At 38.7% G+C, this 19,608-nt stretch overlaps 3 protein-coding genes across 4 annotated transcripts; 1 reads left to right on the forward strand and 2 right to left on the reverse strand.

Moving 5' to 3' along the window:
• Positions 1-151: 151 nt before the first annotated feature.
• LOC131329265 (uncharacterized) lies at positions 152-1,361 on the forward strand. Its single transcript, XM_058362361.1, has 3 exons — positions 152-197; positions 779-852; positions 912-1,361. Exons 1-3 carry the CDS (start codon positions 152-154, stop codon positions 1,359-1,361), a joined length of 570 nt encoding a protein of 189 aa, XP_058218344.1.
• A 2,236-nt stretch (positions 1,362-3,597) lies between these two features.
• Positions 3,598-5,332, reverse strand: LOC131329273 (uncharacterized). Its single transcript, XM_058362371.1, has 5 exons — positions 4,838-5,332; positions 4,565-4,753; positions 4,000-4,398; positions 3,840-3,945; positions 3,598-3,758 (listed from the first exon to the last, which is right to left on the reverse strand). The coding sequence occupies exons 1-5, from the start codon at positions 5,330-5,332 to the stop codon at positions 3,598-3,600; spliced, it is 1,350 nt and encodes a 449-aa protein (XP_058218354.1).
• Positions 5,333-9,831: 4,499 nt separating this feature from the next.
• LOC131334442 (uncharacterized) lies at positions 9,832-18,604 on the reverse strand. Of its 2 annotated transcripts, none has more exons than XM_058369463.1 (9): positions 17,935-18,604; positions 15,114-15,223; positions 14,488-14,556; positions 14,192-14,307; positions 14,025-14,079; positions 11,743-11,863; positions 11,337-11,384; positions 11,050-11,144; positions 9,832-10,124 (listed from the first exon to the last, which is right to left on the reverse strand). In XM_058369463.1, the coding sequence occupies exons 1-9, from the start codon at positions 18,020-18,022 to the stop codon at positions 10,023-10,025; spliced, it is 804 nt and encodes a 267-aa protein (XP_058225446.1). In that variant the 5' UTR covers positions 18,023-18,604; the 3' UTR covers positions 9,832-10,022. The 2 variants fall into 2 exon arrangements, with proteins under 2 accessions (XP_058225446.1, XP_058225437.1); XM_058369454.1 differs by having other exon boundaries at positions 11,337-11,420; positions 17,935-18,444.
• Positions 18,605-19,608: the final 1,004 nt, after the last annotated feature.

Consider the following 19,608-nt stretch of genomic DNA (forward strand, 5'->3'; position numbering starts at 1 on the left):
ACTTGGAAATCTCAATCACTAGCCAAGTTGGTTGGTGATACCTCAGTGTATGGTATGAATGAAGACCTGGCCTTTTAAGTCACAAAATGTGTTTCAAATGGATGGTCCATTAGATTAGACCTCTCGTTTGAATTATTATACCAAGAATAAGATGTCCAACCAACGGTCCGTTGGTTGCATTCTCACAAGTCTGAGTCGTATGATTTTACTTTTGATCCTTGTTTTCTCTCCTCTCAAAGATTTTTCAACTTTGGTCAAAAAATTTGTACTTTTTCGATTTCTCACATCGAGACGTAAAAATTTGTTGTACAAATAAATAGCGAACAACGTAAAAAAAAAGAATTTGCCACAGCAAAATTATTGATCGAACTTTTTGGTAGTTTGTTTACATTTGGAGTTCCTAAACTCGTTATGAACTGTAAGATTCAAAGGAAAATTATTGATCGAAAAAAGATCAACTAACGGGTGAACAATACCCACACAATCACCATAACAAAACAACTACTCCCTCCCTCACCAAATAATAGTCAAGTATTTCATTTTTGAGCTCTCCCTTAATAAGTATTCATTTTGAAAAGTTAATAAGTTTTTAGTATTGTACAATTATTGTTTTCTACTCTTGAAAAGTTACTGAGTAAGGGGTTAATGGGTAGAAGAGGAGGATAATTTTGAAAAGTGAAAATAAAAAATGATGTGAAATGTGTAACGATAATATCTCCTTAATAAGTGAAATTACCAAACTGGATACTAATAATTGCCCCCAGTGGTATCTTCTCAGTTCGAACTGCTTGGGAGGCTCTCCGGAACCCTCTCCCCAAAGTTCCATGGTTCATATTGTCTGGGTTAAGCAAGGTATTCGGGTTAAGCAAGGTATTCCTAAATGGGCTTTTATCATGTGGCTTGTTTGCTAGGGCAGGCTATCTACAAAGGATAGGTTGTTATCATGGGGGATGAGAGTGGACCCTCAGTGTGTCTTTTGTTACAGTGTGAATGAATCCCACGAACATCTCTTTTTTAACTATTATTTTACAGCTTGTATCTGGGGGAGAATCCTCCATTTGTTTGGCATGACTAGATGTCCATGGGAGTGGGAGCATGAAATTAACTGGGCTGTTCAATACCTCAAGAAGGAAGGGTTCTCTTCTTCTCTCTATAAGCTAGCTATGGCGGGGATAGTGTATTACAGCTGGAAGGCTAGGAATGATTCAATCTTTGGTAACAAGCAATGCATTTCGGATTCCATTTATGAGCAGATTGTTAAGGATGTGCAGGATAGAGTGTTCTCTTGGAGAAACTGTGGCTGTAGCTCTCTGAATAGAGTCTTGTGTAGAGGTTGGAACATCTCGGAGAAAGTTTTGTAGCTAGTAGTTAGTTAGGCCAATATCTTTGATTTTGGTTTCCGTTTCTGTTTCCAGTTTGCTAGACAGTTTGTTGGGGGTATGCCCCTTTGTTCATTTGTATCTTGGTTATCTTTTTGGTATAAAATCCCTCTTTACCAAAAAAATAGAAAAAGGTACAACCACCGCACAATTTCAAGCTCTTGCTTCAATTTTCTTTCTTTCGGCTCCGGCCACACTATGTTTTATTTTGGTTCTATACATTTTTTGAATTTCGGCAACTTCGTAGTTGCTTGTAACATTTATTATTTTCGGCAATGGAGATTCCGAGCATTTCCACTTCAACGACGTTCTCTACGTTTGAGCACCGCGCTCATCTCTTCATTAATGGAAACCCCCGAGTGTTTTCCATTCCTACGGCATTTACAAGGTTCGAGTACTGCGCTCATTACATCACTTAGAGAAAATGGTAAAGTCCTCTTCCTCTGAGGTAAAAAAAAACATGCAGTAGATTTCATGTACCACACAGTCCTGACATGCCTGCGCATCTCAATCACACGGCCAAGGCGTTTGTTTCTTTTTTTTTCGGAGGAAAACACTATTAAACCATCGGTTCAAAGACACCAAAACCATTGTCCAACAATAAAATATCGAAAAATAAACAAACTAATACACCTTACGTTCATAGACAAGCATGGAATATGGTCTGAGGTTGCTTTCCTCTTCTGGAAAAAGAAACTGTTTTTTTTTTTTTTTTGAAGTTTTCACTTCTTTGGCCCCCTACATTTCGAAAAAGCTAATTCTCTGTTTCTGGTTTTTTTTCAAATTTTTTATTTCTTTGTTCCTTATGGATAACCGACATTGCTTTTTTCTTTTCTTTTTTTGAGGTTGCTTTTTTCAATTATGATTTTTAAGTGTGCACTTCCATGTCTTATTATTTGATTATAACAACGATAATTATGTGCGACTGAATGTTGGCAAGAGAGAATGCAAATCAGTAGTCCGAGAGCACTGCCACTTGATGCTCGAGACCACTCCACAACCACACACTTTTATTGAATTCACGAAAGTGTATGGAGCTCACTAAATTGTATGGACCTCTTCTAGTTCCTTCCTCATAAGTCAAAAAGTTGTGGACACTGTATGCACCATTCATATGTGTAAGCTTTTTGGACGTCTCTGTTTTGTGAATTTTCTTCCCAGTACCGTTTGGCTTTATTGGAAATTGGATTCAACTAGACAGTTGTGAACGACTAGAATCAACCCGAGTCAAGTAGCGATTATTGAATTAGGTTTTTGTGAGTTGAGCTGGGTCTTTTCCAAGTAGCAGCACAACTATGACACACAAATGGACCCTATTCTGGATCCGAGAAAGTGATTCAAGCTGTTCATTTTATTTGGTTTGTCGGGCAAGTATATAAAATCACACTGATTAGATATCGATATAGGCATGACCAAACCATGTTTGGTCTTGAAATTTTTTTAAAGACTATTATGCATTTGAGACAAAACTCCAAGGTAATCACTCATGTGTCGTTCTCATGTGTCTGCCCTATCTCGGATCAGAGTGATTTTTGGCACGGCTATTAGGAATTGGAGATGGGGCTCATTTATGCATCACAGCAGGTCCCCCAGTAAGAATTTAAGTAGCTTGATTTTTTTGGGACTCAAAATTCTAACTAGGGGACATCATCTCCATTTCCACAATTTTGCTTCTTCGAAACGACAAAAAGATTGAAAATGACTTCGGCAACAGCGGTTTGAACCTATGATTTATGGTCAATTGATAATTGAAGTACTACCAATTTATTTGAAAGAAATATATGGTTGCATTTTAATATGCCTAATTGTTTGCAGAATATTGATAATCATTCCAGATACAAGTCCATGGCCATGGGTGGAGCCGAACCCTTCTATGGCCACCGACCAAAGGTGCACCAACTGTCATTGATAAACTTTTGTACAGAAATGTAATGGAAACTCAACTAATTTCAGGTTTTATTAAAGGAAAATCGATTACAAAAGTCCAGGAATTACAATGGAGAAGAAAGAGTTGCAGGGAAAAAAAGATGCGAGAGAGATGGAGAGACGAACGAGAGAAGAGAGAGAATCGATAACCGTCTAACCAATTTCCCCCCTCAATCCCTAACTCCTTTATACAACAGATTCCACCGACGTTACTAACAGGTTCGCAACTTTGAACTAATTGCAAAACAACTCCTTCAATTATGATTTAATAACATGGCCACCACCTCGCCTATCATTCCCCCACCCAACTTTGAGCTAAACACTCCTTGAGTAGCCGCAAAGCGGCATCTCTGTCATGAAGTAAAGCATCAGCAGCAGCCACTGATGTGCCACCAGGAGTATAATACTTATGACTTGGTGGGCTTTGACCATATAAAGCTTCATAGGGAGTAACTTCAGTAGAAATGTGAAAAGTAGTGTTATACCACCACTCAGCCATGGGCAACCATTGTGCTCAAGACTTAGGTCAGTCACCAGAGATGCATCTCAAGTAACCCTCTATACACCTATTAACAATCTCTGTTTGCCCATCAGATTGAGGGTGATAAGCAGAGCTCAAACTTAGTTGGGTGGCTTGAAGCTAGAACAATGCCTTCCAAAATTTACTAGTGAAAACTGAGTCCCTATCTGATACAATTGAAGTGGGCAGGCCATGCAACTTGAACACATTATCCAGAAAAGCTAGAGCTACTGAAGTGGCAGTGTAAGGATGTGGGAGTGGGATAAAATGGGCATATTTACTGAGTCTATCCACCACTACCAACACAACGGATTTGTTTGAGGTACTAGGCAGCCCTTCAATGAAATCCGTAGAGATGTCACTCCATAGTCGGTGTGGAACTGGTAGGGGCTGCAATAAGCCAGGAGAGGCTACTGTTTCATATTTGTTTTGTTGGAAAACATCACATTCAGAGACATAGGTTAGGACATCTTTCTGCATACCCTTCCAATAGAACCCCGGCTTCAACCTTCTATAAGTTCTCTCGCCTCTAGAGTGGCCCCCAGTAGGTGTTCCATGGTGTTCAAGGATCAGCTTTTGTTTGAAAGATTGCAATTTACCAACCACTAACCGAGTCTTATAGTACAGCATGTTGTGTTGCCAAGTGTATTAAGGGTGAGACTGAGGGGTCTTGAATCAAAGCAGCGATTAATTTCTAGATCACTGGATCTTGTTGCCAACTGGTCTATAAATCGCTCACCCATCCACACACCACCACTGACAAAGCACAAACATTTGCAGAATCGTTAACGAACACTTGCTCCTCTTCCATCCTTCTGGAAAGAGCATCAGCAGCCCTATTTTCCTTCCCACATTTATACACTATCTCATAGTCGAAGCCTAAAAGTTTGGATAACCATTTCTGTTGTAAAATGGTGGTTACCCTTTGCTCCAATAAAAATTTCAAACTTTGATGATCAGTTCGTATCAAAAAATGTCATCCGAGCAGATAATGCCTCCATTTAGTGATTGCCATAACCACTGCCAGCAATTCTTTCTTGTAGGTAGAAAGACCCAAGTTTTTAGGAGACAAAGTCTTACTAAAGAAGGCTATCGCTTGGCCTTCCTGCATTAAAACTGCTCCCACTCCTTTTTCCGGAAGCATCACACTCTCAATTTTAGAGGGATCTGCAGCTACTCCTTGTCCACTAATAACATGGCCTAAATATTCCACTTGAGTTTGGCCAAAAGCACACTTGGACATTTTAGCAAAAAACTGATGGTCTCTGAGTTTGGACAAGGTTTTGTTCAAGTGAAGCAAATGGTTTGACCAAGTTTTACTATAAACCAGAATATCATCAAAAAACACCAACACAAATTTCCTCAAAAAAGGTCGGAATATATATACCTCATTCATTAAACTCTGAAAAGTTGATGGAGCATTGGTCAAACCGAATGGCATGACAAGAAAATCATAATGTCCTTCGTGTGTCCTAAAAGCTGTTTTCTCCACATCGGATGGGTGCATTCTAATTTTGTGGTATCCAGATCTCAAGTCTAGCTTGGAATAAATTGGGCTCCATGGAGTTCATCAAATAACTCATTAATTATCGGAATGGGAAATTTGTCTTTAATAGTATCTTTATTGAGAGCCCTGTAATCGATGCACATATGCCAAGTGTGGTCCTTCTTTTTGATAAACTTTCGTACAGAAATGTAATGGAAACTCAACTAATTTCGGGTTTTATTAATGAAAAATCGATTAGAAAAGTCTAGGAATTACAATGGAGAAGAAAGAGTTACAGGGAAAAAAAGATGCAAGAGAGAGATGGAGAAACGAAAGAGAGAAGAGAGAGAATCGATAACCATCTAACCAATTTCCCCCCTCAATCCCTAAAAAAGATGCAAGAGAGAGACGGAGAGATGAAAGAGAGAAGAGAGAGAATCGATAACCGTCTAACCAATTTCCCCCCTCAATCCCTAACTCCTTTATACAACAGATTCCACCGACGTTACTAACAGGTTCGCAACTTTGAGCTAATTACAAAACAACTCCTTCAATTATGACCTAATAACATGGCCACCACCTCACCTATCAGTCATGCGGGGCTCACTCCAAGTCTTGCACAAATGATCCAAGCCATTCAATAATTTTGAACGACTCGGATTATCCGTGCGAAACTCGGAGTGAGCCCTGCGTGCCGGTCGGTGCTTGTAGCATTTTCCGGGTGGAGCCGGAAGATGGCAAGCAAGGTCACCTGAACCACTGGCTCAATTTTTTTCAGTAGGATTTCTATTGGCGTTATTTCATTTATCATTCTCCAAAGTTGAAATTTATTAAGATGCAAACTTGTTCAGATCCTAAATTACATGTACTATTTATTTATTTTTATTCCTTTTATTACTCAGGTGTTTGGAGCAGGTTACGCGCATGTCAAAAATATCTTTTTCCGTGGCCGAGTTTTCCACAATTGCTAGAGTACTTCGTTATAAAGGGCAAGCTAGAGTAATCCATGCCATAATCACCCTCATCCATTGTTCATCTTTTCTCTTTTTCTCAAACCTGTTACTTGGGGACATCATTTCCACAATTTAGCTTCTTCGAAAAGACCAAAAGATTGAAATGGCTTGGATAACAGCGGTTTGAAACTATGATGCCAATCTTGAACATCTTCTGAATCACTCCGGACTTTACCGGTTAATTGATGCCAATTGAACTACTATCAATTTATTTGAAAGAAAAAGATGGTTGCATTTAATATGCCTAATTGTTTGCAGAATACTGATAATCATTCTAGATACCAAGTCTATGGCCATGGGTGGAGCCGAACCCTTTTATGGGCATCGACAAAAGGTGATTCGAGTCGTTCAATAATTTTAAATAGTTTTGCGAAAGGCCCCACGAAAAATCAGCTTAATTTGGTACGTGTAGGTGCTCTATCAAATTTTACATTCATATTATATATAGCACCTACACATATTGGATTAAGCTGAATTTTCCCGTATCAGATTGAGCTAATTTTTTGTAATGACACTCAAAACATTATTTTGAAAAAATATTGAAGGACTCGGATCATCCATCATGCGAAACCCAGAGTGAGCCATGCGTGATGGTCGGTGCACCTTTGGTCGGGGCCTATAGCATTTTCTGGGTGGAGCTTGAAGATGGCAAGCAAGGTCACCAGAACCGCTGACTTAATTTTTCTGTAGAATTACTGAAAATTCTATTGGCGTTATTTCATTCATCATTCTCCAAAGTCGAAATTCATTAAGATTAAAATTGTTCAGATCCTAAATTACATGCACTATTTAATTTTTTTTTCAAAAAAAAAACGACAGAGACACAATCCAAAAAATTGAACTACAATTAGGCCAGAACAGGGTACAACCTCGCTAGAGTTGGCCATAACCCAAGGAGAAAAGGCCTTTCAAACTTCTAACTGAATTTCATTTCTATGGGCCAAGAGACATTATTGAAGTACTCGTTGTAGCCATCCCACATATTATTCCTGAAAAATTTCAGAAAAATGACCATTAGAGAATCAGTTTCAACTCTGTCTCTCCATTGTTGGTTTGGACTGGTTGGTTTAGTCACGTATCTCAATTCTGCCAAAAATAAGAGAAACAAATCCATACCCTTAACGCAAAGAACTTCCAGCTTTTTAAGCGTTGAGTCATCCAATAATCTAGCAAGAAACAGAAAAAGTTGGTCTCATAAACTGCTAGGAAAAAGAGTACCACCAACCAACTATTATCAAATTGATTATAGCATGAACCAAGAAGATATGTTGCTTTTTGCATTACTCAATGTTCGGATTTCCGCGGGAAAAAAAAAAATGTTCGGATTTGAGATGAGATGGTCATAATTTTGATTAACGAAAACTCATTTGTCTGCCGTGAACCTGTTCCTGTAACTAGCAAGTTAACGATTTGAATCCAACTAATATATTGAAATAACAATAACTTAGCAACGAGATTACGGCCAAACATTTGAAAAGCAACATATCTACTTTGCCCACAGCCTCTGTTTTTACCCCCTTCTGGGCTTTAGAAGGACCAGTGCACGCCCAAGACCAAACCAAGCAGTTTATAGTTGTAGACACCCCAATCCGGACCTCGAAGGTTCTTTAAATGCCCTAATGATGAAATAAAAGAAATAATACTTTCAAGAGCTTAAATATGGACTCCCAAAGCCCAGAAAAACCTAAAAGCCTAGAAAAGCCCAAAACCAGCCGGAGCCTAGAATTTGACCTAGAACCCTATACGGGACACCACTACACCGCGCGGTATAATAATTTTTTTTAAACCGCACGTGGTTATGAGGTATCCCGCATGGCGTTTCTGGAAAAGTTCTGAATGGCTCAGAAAGTTGTCAGCCACGCTTATTTGAGCCACAACTAAAAAACGGCTTGGCAGAACTTCTAGCCGGTCTAGAAGCCACCTCCCCCATTTGCATTGATATTCCTTGGTTTTTGCCTATAAATACACCCCTTCTCTTAGATGAAAAGGGCCTTACACCCATTATTCCTCAAAGTCTTGAGAAAGTTACTCTGATATTCTCTTGACATTCTTTCTCTCTCTACCAAAATTCCATTCTTCCTCACTTTCCAAGCTTAGTATACTACTAGCTTTGGAACCCTCCCCCACTTAGTCTTCATCATCCCCACACTCATCCGTCCTCATCCTAGCTCAAACCGAAGGTATAAAGGCAAGTTTCCTTGGGCTAAGCTCAGCCTTAGCCCCTAAGGGGACTTTCTGCAGTCACACTTAGCCCCTGTTTTGTCCCTAGTTATTTAGGATGTGATTGTTTCAAAGAGTAAAATATACACCTTGAGACGAAGCTAGAGAAGCTACCTTGGCGTATAGTAGAGGGACAAACTCTGGAGATGGTTACGATTTCAAAAAAAGATCGATTTCATATCGATCTTCAATTTGAATTAGCAAAAGCAATCTCTCCTTGGTCTTCTTGCATAATATGGATTTCACATTCATGATATGCATGTGTGGAAGTCGAATGGCTTCTTGTCCCTCGGTATATTAGCGAAATATTCTTGTTATTGCTTCGACTCATCTTCCCGACAAAGTGGATCCCGGTCTAATAGTTCTGAATAAATTCAATACATGCATTAAGGCACAAAAGCTTCTTATTCCACAACAACAAAAGTACGTTTTCACTCGTGCATCTACTAGGAGATTTCACTTGGAAAAGAAAACGTCCCATAATAATGGAGTCGGGTCTGTAATCATGGATTCCGGTGCATGAGATCTTGTAGCACTTATCGATGTGGCCCTATTAATTAGTATTCTAAAGAAGAAATCAATTATAGACACTAATATAAGTAGACTCACTCTTCCTAGATAAACTTGGGATTTAGGAGCCCATGTAAGTCGGTGTGAGGGGGTCCTTTTCTGTCAGATAAGAAGAATTGTTGTACAAAGTGTACTTCTAAGTAATTGTCTTATAGAACCTATCTATATCGATATTGAGATGAAATTATATCAGGCAGTGGAGCCTTAATGTGTTCAAATGGTGCTTCGATCATAGAACAAACATGAAACAATTAATGAGACTTCTTTATCTTTTGAGTTGTTCTGCCAGATCGGTCACTTGAGATCTTTGGGGACCTGAGGAAAAAATGGGAATCCTTTATGGTGATGGACTCATTGAGAAAGATTCTAAGCCAGCCTAAATTTGGAGTCCAAACCAAAGTGTGCTCTCCATATAAGAATAGATTAGTGTTTCCACAGCAGAAGAGGAGTTCAAGTCCAAGATTTCAAATCAATAGCCATATCATGCAATTGAACTTACAGCCCCAATTCAATTTCCTGTTCACTTCCTTCTGCAGCTTTATCATCCATACTCATCACAAGGGGTACCCTACATGCATTGTTTGGGCAAAACCATGTAATGTAAGTTCCAATGAAAACCCATTCTAGTTGTCAATTTGGACTGATCGACAAAAAAAAGGAGGTGGTTCAGTTTGGAAGACGAGGGAAAAGCATTTCCCCCAGCATATAGGGGCCAAATTCAGAAACAATGGAAAGGTCTTCATCTTGTACTTGCCATTAACCAAATCTGAACCCGATTGATCACACAAACTCAACACCAAAATCAAATCAGAAGTGTAAAAAGACCCACACAGGAAAAGAATTTATCAGATGATGGCTGGATTCTTGCTTACAAGAGCCCTCAAAATCTTACGAATACTAGTACTAGGCTACCGTCTAAGAAGGGCATAGGAGGGTAAGTCTTCAAGCCGTGTTATGTCTTCCTGCAGAAGCTCCCTTTCTAGCTGACGACGTGTCGCTTTCATGACCGTCTGCAATGAAAATGAAATAATGAAAAATTATTCAAGAATTTTGTTTTTCCAGAAGACACAACTGTTAGCACAAACAATCAGTACATCAGAATAATTGGAAACAAAGTGCTAGAAATTTGGTTTCAAGATTCACTAAACAAAATGATCAACCACTTTCAAAAATAAAATAACAATTAGTCAAAATTAAATCCAAAAATATAAATAACAGATGTTGGCATAAGCCAGAAAGTACTTCTGAAAATTCGATGAGAAATCACTACGAATTTTGTTTTAAAGATTCAAGGAACTAAATCACACACATTCAAACATGCTTCATAAAGCAACAGGAACAGTCTTTGCAGCTAAATAACAAAACTTGAACCAACAAAAATTATGATTTTGCTGATTTTCAAGGCCGCAAAGCCAAAGCGATATTGAATCTAGTACGCAGATCTTCTGCTAGAATCTTTCTATCCCATAAATTGCCACATGCAGAGATTATGACAGGCAACAGCTAAGATTCGGTTACAGGTAGTGTCCCTCGTATAATTTCATTAACCATTCAGTAGCCCGTGGATATATGGCACTGATCCTGATTCAAATCCTTGCTTTGTCAAGATGTAAAGGTGGTTCTAACATTGGATTTTTAAACAGCATTTTGTCTAGAGTTAAAACAAAATATAAGATACTGCCAATAAAAATGCATAAGGTCACATGCAGAGCATATTGGAGGTTGCCACCTTGGTGAAGCGATTCAAGGGACAGCTAAGGTGGATCTTAAACAGCATTGCCTAGGCGTTGGACCCCCGCCTAGCGCCTAGGCGGGGACTTTTGGAACCCTGATCATTGCTGTAAAGCATGCATTCCAAACCACAATATGAACTCATGTACTTCAAGTATTTTTTTAAACTCATTTGTACCGTCTTGCTCATCAAAGAACACTTACATTGAAGTCCATGTATGATGCATGCATGGCAAGCCATTGATGATCCATCAGCTTGAATGTGATGCAGTAGAGAAGGTCGAATGCGGATTCGTTTTCTGAAAGTTAAAAAAAAAAAAAATCACCATTACGTATACATTTAAAATCAGGTAATCAGGAATGAAACTAAATGGAGGGGAGTGCTTTGCTCCTATAATAAAACCAATTCATTCATGTCCTTTATTTTTCCAATAACAAGAAGTTGATGAAGGTTAGTAAGTATTGGGGTCTCAACACAACGTCCTTCTTACCTGAAAGAAACTTCAAGAAGGTTGCTCCCACCATAGTTCGTGGCTTTACTGCATATTTGTACATAATTAGCAGATGAACTGAATCTGATGTAAATCCAATACATTTCCATTGTTAAATAAATTATGACGCCCTTGCCCTATTGAATCCTTTTATATGACGCTTTATGCCAAAACAAAATTTTTTAGGTGGGGAGACCAGAGACAATTATCTTCCTGCGGGGACAAAATAACTGCTTGTGCAATAGACACCACAGTGAAATAGCAAGAAGCAAAAGAACGTTTCATTGAAAATCGTTCATATGGTTAGCTAATAATAGTCTCTTAACAAGTAAAAATATAACGACTATGAAACTTGCCAGAGGAAAGAATAGACACAGGAAAAAAGTAAGAAAAACAGAAGAAAAACCTGCTTCAAGATCGAGCATCTGAATAAGCATGAATGTGATGTTCACACCAGCAACAGCAAATGGATATTCCCACATGGCCCTGTCACCTACCTGCTTGCGGAGAAGATCTTGAAAGGATTTCTGAAAATGTAAATAGCAAGGGTTAAATGGATGAATCGTGACATCCATACCATGAGCTACAATAAAACAGATACCAGAGTTTGACTACATGGGCACCAGGGATAAAAAAAATGTAGAGAAGAGTGAGTTTTTGCTGAACACATGAGTAGATGCATAGGAAGCAGCAATGCGCATGCAATAGCCAATTCTCCTACGCTCAAGCTCAGGCTGCTGTCAAATTTAGCCTTTGCAGTTACGTCTTTCAGTCATGAGATATTTCAATAGTTTCAAGATTTAATATACTTGGAAATATGGAGCATAACAAATCAAAGCTGCCAAACAAATTCTCAGTATCTCATTTGGTGGAACTTCACAAATATTCAGACCAAGATTTGCGTTACTATCCACATCACTCTCAAACTCTTACACAACTCACACATGGCCGGACTGCTGAGCCCTTGATGGGCCGAATCACTTGACCTTGAGGAGCTCGGCGAGCTATGAGTTGCAGAGCATGCAGCGACTAAGTTCGGCCGAATGGTGGGTTTTTGCCAAAGGGTATCCCACCGACTCTTCTACATACCTGGACCATATGCTTCGGGTACAACCGCCCGGGTCTTGACCAATTTGACCCGTGTGATTTATGGAATGTGGTTCACACATGTGAGCATAACTGTCTTCCGGCCCACGTCATAGGTGACATCAGCCGAGGGGGTTACCTCGCGTGCCGAACACTTGCATATTTGGAGGGCAAGTTTGGAGGTTATATATAAGGGAAAAGGATAAATCCTAAGAGGTATGCCGCTCACTCTAACCCTAGAACTTCCATACTCTTCGCCGACCTCCAGATACTTAGTTAACTATAGGAGTGCCTTCCAGGTCGACTCGAGAGTTAGGTGCTAATGGGCGGTGTTCATTGCACAGGACAGATAATGTGGAAGAGCCCTAGCCCAAATCCGAACCAGAGCACTACCAGGTCCTACATCGATAAACCAGCACACCACATTTAGTTATATACTCTCCAAACAAATCACATCCACAGAACCAAACCTAATTTCTGACCATTGACTTAAATACCAGCACAAACCTCTGGCTAGGCCACCTCACTTAACGCTCCCCACTTAACTCTCCCACTCTCATTTTGTCTCTCGACACACAATACTCAAACCCCACTTGATAATTAAGTTTATTTCTAACAGTTTATCCAATAACGAAATCTACTATCAAATGTAATCATTCCACGAACTCGAGGTTATAAACCACAAATCACATCCAACGTAACAAAGTGCTGATAGTCGTTCTACATCGGCATGGCAAACTTTTAGAGGTTGCTCAATACATTCTTAATCCAGACACTAACAAAAGTTTTGGATTAGAAGTGATGTGCTCTATGTCCTCTTATCCACCCTAAAGGAATGAAAGGATGTGGCCTGGTGTCCTCGGGAATGAGAATCTGGCACAAACATGCACATAACATCAGTACCTGAATTTCACATAATACAATTCACAATTTTTTGCTGCTCAACATAATAATTTTCAGTTTTTCTTCAACATTCTTATCAGGAACTTCTTTCTGACGAAATAGTCCACCATTCCTCTTACATGTAATCATGATGGTTATTAGATGCAAGTAGCTTTCTCCCCTAGTACACTCATTCTTTACCCTTTATTCATAGCATTATTATTTACATGTTTGCATAAGGGTTCTGAAAAGGAGTGGCAGGTATTGACACCCTGCCCTGAATGTTATGAAGTACAAAGCCCACACTGGCAGTATGGTGAATGTGCTGAATCCATTGATGGTTATTGTGGCATTGGAAATGGGGGTGCTACCTTAATGGCATACACCACCATCCTTGTTTGGTTGAGCAATCTCGCACAAAAAAATGGATAAACAAAATGAATCGAGGGTAGGAGAGATAAAAATAATATCTCTAGGGGGAAAAGCAGGTTATCCATCTTTTGTGGAATGAAAAGAGTTGATAAGTAATTCAACCACTATATCCTAAAATACAGGAGTATTATTTTTTAGAGAGATTTCTCAAGATAGACAATTTCATCCGCTACTTTCCCTTTCTTTTCTTCCACTTCTCCCTGCTAGGAAGTAAGTTAAAATAAAGAGATAGAGATAGACAGGAAGGCAATGGAGAAGACATAATGCATAGAAGAGAATTAGACATACTTGAAAGTTCCTAGCAAAGTACAGCAAGTTCTCCAGTGATATAAGACCACCACCCCTGCAAGAGAACCCATGTACGAGTATCAAAAACAGCAGAGATGGAAGAATAAGCAGCCTACCAAACAAAAATCAGACTAAAAATTGGGGCAAAACAAAGGAAATAGTGCTACCTAAAGTCAGTAGATGGATCTTTTCCTTGCCAGCCCATTTCCTTCCACTGTTCAGATATGAAACCCCGAAGTTTTTCTTCAGGAAAAGAAGCATTCCACAAAGCCTTCAAAGCTTCCTACAACAGCACAGCAGCAAGAAAAAATGAATGAACACAGACGCTCGCTATTCAAGTTGCTTTACAAAATACCGAACACACTGAATTAAACAAGTTAAATTACTGTTGCAATTGAAAAATCATGAAAACATGCAGTTTGTCTCCACAAATTTTATACATTTCACTGAGCAAGAAGAGCACCTGGTGTTCTGGAACTGAACTATCATAGGCGACATCTATACGATTCTGTAGCCTTTGTAAACATTCCTCCTGACACGAAGTGAAGCAATATCAAGGACTTCAGGTCATTATTCCATAATCACCATATTGGGCCACAACAGAGCTGAGAAATACACCAAATAAACACACACACACACACACACACACACAGAGATGATCATGGTGTGTAAAACATCATTCAGACGCAAACTTTTTAGTTGCTCCAGTTGTTCTCACAAGGTAAAGATTCAGCTATCATTCATTGACAAAGAAGAAATATTTAACTAAGAAATGTTTCTAGTGCTGAATACTAGTGCTACCCTAATCAAAATTCTAGTAAAGATCTCCATACCATTACATTGACAAAGAAGAAATATTTAACTACGAAATGGTTAATGTCAAGAAGGATGAGAAGCCCTCCTAAGAATTGAAATCAAGCACGATTCAACAATGACATTGAATGATATCTTTTCTAAACAAAAAATTCCCAGAGACTCTTTAATAAGAGGTTACAAATCCTAAACAAACAGGATGCCACAGAGGCGAAAGAGAATGATCACGATGACGGGAATAACAAGAAGTTATTTAAAAATTTAAAAATAGTGTACCTGGGCAGGAGTCAAATCAAATGAAGGGCGGGCATCACTCTCTCTCCTTTGGGCACAAACACAAGAAAGACCTCTACCAAGCCATGCCGCTGATCCTGCTACAACCTCAGCTGTAACAGCACAGAGCCATTGCCACGTCAAAATGAAGTGTTACTCTGAAACAACAACATAACATGACAAGGAAAATATCACTCAATTCATTGCTCTCCCATACAAAGTCGAAATTGCTTACAGTTGTTGAGCATGCATGCCTCATGCTTAATTCCTAAAACAAAATCATCAAGACGAGCCTCAAAACTGATACTCCCTCATTCCCAAATTGCTTGCCTTTTTGAAAACTGTGTGCATTTTGCACGCAAAAATAAGGTACAAGCATGGATTTTTTCTCACAAATTTTTACATCAATTTGAAGATCTCATTGAGAAGAAAAAATGGGGGAAATTTTTGTTCAAAAAAAAAGTCTCATAAACACATTATTTTTTGCTTGCAAAATGCACGGCTACCTATGAAGCACGGATACGGATACGACACGATACGGATACGGCGATACGTCAAAATCTAAAAAAATAGGATACGGATACTTCGGGGATACGGCTGTATAAATTATATATTTTTATAATTATTAGTCTCCTAGGCATAAAAGTGAAGTCATAAGAAATAAAAGAGTAGTTGAATTGCTAATACCAAGCATGAAGTACATGTCAATCTCAAAAGAGTAGGAACTTATCATCCAAAAGATTAGAATTTTGTAAAAAAGAAAAAAAATACAGATTAGTAGGCAATAGACTAATCAGTATGCATATAATATACTTCATATATATACACATATATCTATGTACCAGTGTATGTATTAGATATAATTTATTATATAATGTAAACAATAGAAACCCACACCAGTAAAACAGAGAGAAAACCTTGTGATCAAAGGTTCAAGCGATCTAGGGTAGGAAAATATCGACCGGTTCATGGAATGATCTATTGATGTGCATAATTTCCTAAGTTTTATATTTTTAGTGATGCTATTATTACAATTTTTCCCTTTTAATTTGTACTTGATTCTTTAAAAAATTTCATTTTAACCCCCGCCGTATCCTAAACGTATCCTGCCGTATCCCTCACGTATCCGAAATAAAAAATATTTAATTTAAATGCAGGATACTTATTTGCCATATCCGATACATATCGGGGCGTATCAGGCGCGTATCCGTATCCCTCACGTATCCGATACTCGTACGTGACTAGTTTCGGAGTATCCGTGCTTCATAGACGGCTACCCAAAAGGGGCAAGCAATTTGGGACGGAGGGAGTGTGTAAGGTTAACAGATCATGCAGTCGATCGGAATAAACTCCAAATCAAACTTTGATAATATCATGATTATGTTTGAAAATATGAAAACAAGCTGAAAAGGGGACTGGGGAAAAAAGGTGAAAAGAAATCAGAACTAAAATCAGGTCTCTTAAATTAGCTGTTACGGGATAACTAAGAAAACAAAATTTATTATCTATAAATCAGTACGTTAATGTTAGAACAGCTTCATGGAAATGACACAAAATCTCCCCCCTAATGAGGTGACCCATGGGAAATTGGACACAAAAGGTAATTGAGTAGTAGTTGAAAACAAACACTAGATAGACAAAGAGAATCACAAATGTAAGGAGAAATAGAAGTTCAGTACCGCCCCCAATCATAGGTAAACTCCTACCAACCAAACCATGCAATAAGCCAGAGAAAGAGAACAAAGTCCTCATAACACTATCTGCAACAAGCTCAACTTATTTTTTTCTGCAGGTAACTCATTAAACATATTCTCTGTGACCCAAAGCTACATATTGATGCATGAACCAATGTTGAACATGGTATACTGCTAGAAAATGGCCATGGAGACAAAATCCACAAAAGCATCTAATGGACGAATTCCAAAAGCTTATCCTAAACCTTTACTGCATCAAGGTACTATATCATAAATTTCACATTGCATAAAAACAAGCTACTAAATCAAAATGAAATGAAGTTTCAGTTCGAGACATTTTTAAGTAGCAACATAACCATATATTTCATATCATAATATGAGAACCATTTAGGATGAGCTTCAAATGTCACAGCAGATACCCAATTTTCAAGATAGATAAAACTTACTTAAAATACAACAAACAAAAAACCAGACAAATAACTTATGTAATAACAAAGAAAACCACCTCCACCATCTACTGAGCCCTCACTGTTTAACTTTCCGAATACGGTTGTATTAACTATGCAAAAATATTTTTTGAAAAGAGGAATAACCAAAACTAACACTGAGAAGGATGTACTAATGACACTAAAAATCGGCACAGTAATTTCACAGGATCAGTTCAACGTGCAAAGAAACTCAGCTCCACATTCTACGGACCCCTCACTGTTCTAACTTTTCGAAAGCACTTGAAACTACACAAATACCTCATCTCCAATATCTCTTTTTATCACCATTTTATCCCATTTCCATATGTTGTTCACCGTTTTACTTCACGGCATATGTGACGTGAGTCACGTCATACGCTTCACCTTATTTCTCTGTCCACCTAATCTTTTAAACAATGGAACCAGCAAACTAATCCAAGTAACGGGCGATAAGATGGTATAAAAATCAGGAAACTTGTAGAATTTCTCGTAACAAAATACCAAACAGTAGCTGCAAGCAGCTCACTCACGAAATATGCATTAATTTTACACATGGCTTAGTTCTTATCAATGGATCCGAAACTTCTAAAATTACTTCCGAGAAACACACGGATAGTCATATCTCTATATATGTATGCATAGCCAGAGAGAGAAAGATTATACCAGAAGCAGAATGGCAGGGGTTGCCTCGGTCGAGGCCTTGCGAAATCCTCCTAACAGCTACAAATGAGCCACCGCCTCGATCATCCATTTCGCTTCGGCCTTGGAAAAAGAGCAACTAAACCGCCATTGACGAACAAAAGCTTATCTAATACGCACTCAAATCCCTGGAATCTGACAACTCGCTTAGAGAAAAACAGAGCAAACGACACCAATTACAAAAGATTCACGCACAGTGGATTCAAGAACGGCACATTGTTCTGCCTATTCGAAACGAAATGTAATCAAACGAAGGGCCTCGAGCGAGTTCTTGAAATAGCTGAATCAATTTCTCGAAGAGAATGTGCGGGTTACTTGGACCGATAAGACTAGGTAGGGTTTTCAAGATCTGCTACAAAACCAACGTCATGGCAGATTGGCAGGCCTCTCTCTCTCTCTCTCTCTCTCTCTCTATACACACACAACTGATTGTAGATACTACTAGATACAACAGGGCAAGCGGTTTTCTATGTGGTTCTTTTGGATATGAGGTGGTGGAAAATGGGCCAGAGGGTTGGTTGGTTTTTAGTAGTAATTGGAAATTGGAAATTGATGTGGTATTTTAAAAAAGGGGGAAAAAAGGAGTAACGGATAGGCGTGTTTATGACTTTTATGTGATGACGAGGCCGACGTTTGGCCATCCGAACTGAAAGCGGGAAAAAGAGGTTTAGAGTAGCTTTACAGGCACAGCTAACTTTCGGTATTATTAGTAATCTCTCGTCATGAAAAAAAATTCAATGCTGGGTGGGATATCACGTGGTACCCGCTCGACGAATTCGAGCTGTCCATTATATTTTTGGACGGCTCAAATTTGGAGAGAGAGAAAGTATTGGGGTGAGAGGAGAGATGGTTTCAATCCAATTCGTCAAAAAATACACTGGACGGCCCAAATGTGTCTAGCGGGTACCACGTGGGATACACCTACCTGGCACCGAAAAATTTCTTGTAATTTCGTGTGCAGATTTTGTTCTCTCGGTTCTCTTCATATGGGCATGGGGGGATTTTTAATTTTTTTTTCATTCGTTAATTTTAATCTATACTATCTATATATATAGGCATTTAAGGAAAAAAATTGGGCGAAAAAGTTGATTATATTTTTTCTTTTAAAGACCGATTGGAGATTTTTTTAAAAAGTCAAGTTAATTATATTTTGCTTCAAAAAGTCATTTCCTTAATTTATACAGTACTACTTATACGCAAGATTTTATAAGTTTTTGCAAGCATGCATCAATAACTAAAAGACCGTTCTGCCCTCATGGAAAAAGGAAGAAGTCGGTCATCACATGGGATGTTGGTTGGATTGGATCATGTGTGATGATGGGAATTAGAGGTTCATTTAATTAATTAGTTCGTCCCCACACAATTTTGTACTTTGCTCGGGGAACCTACTTGTAGAGTAGAGTAAACTAGTCCCACACGCATGGGTCACGATCACGAATAAAGAAGTGCAATGCTTTGGTGTGGGTTCCTTTCTTTGCATTTCTCGTTGTGCCAACTTTGCATGTATATATATTGATTGTTATATATGCTCACCGTCACAGGCCACTTTTTATGCCCACTATTGCTTGGTATAATTCACGTCTCACATAAACTTAAAATGGAAGCAATCTATCCATCATATTCACCACTTGGGGCATC

This window comes from Rhododendron vialii, chromosome 1a (genome assembly GCF_030253575.1).
Source record: "Rhododendron vialii isolate Sample 1 chromosome 1a, ASM3025357v1".
Taxonomy (NCBI): Eukaryota; Viridiplantae; Streptophyta; class Magnoliopsida; order Ericales; family Ericaceae; genus Rhododendron; species Rhododendron vialii.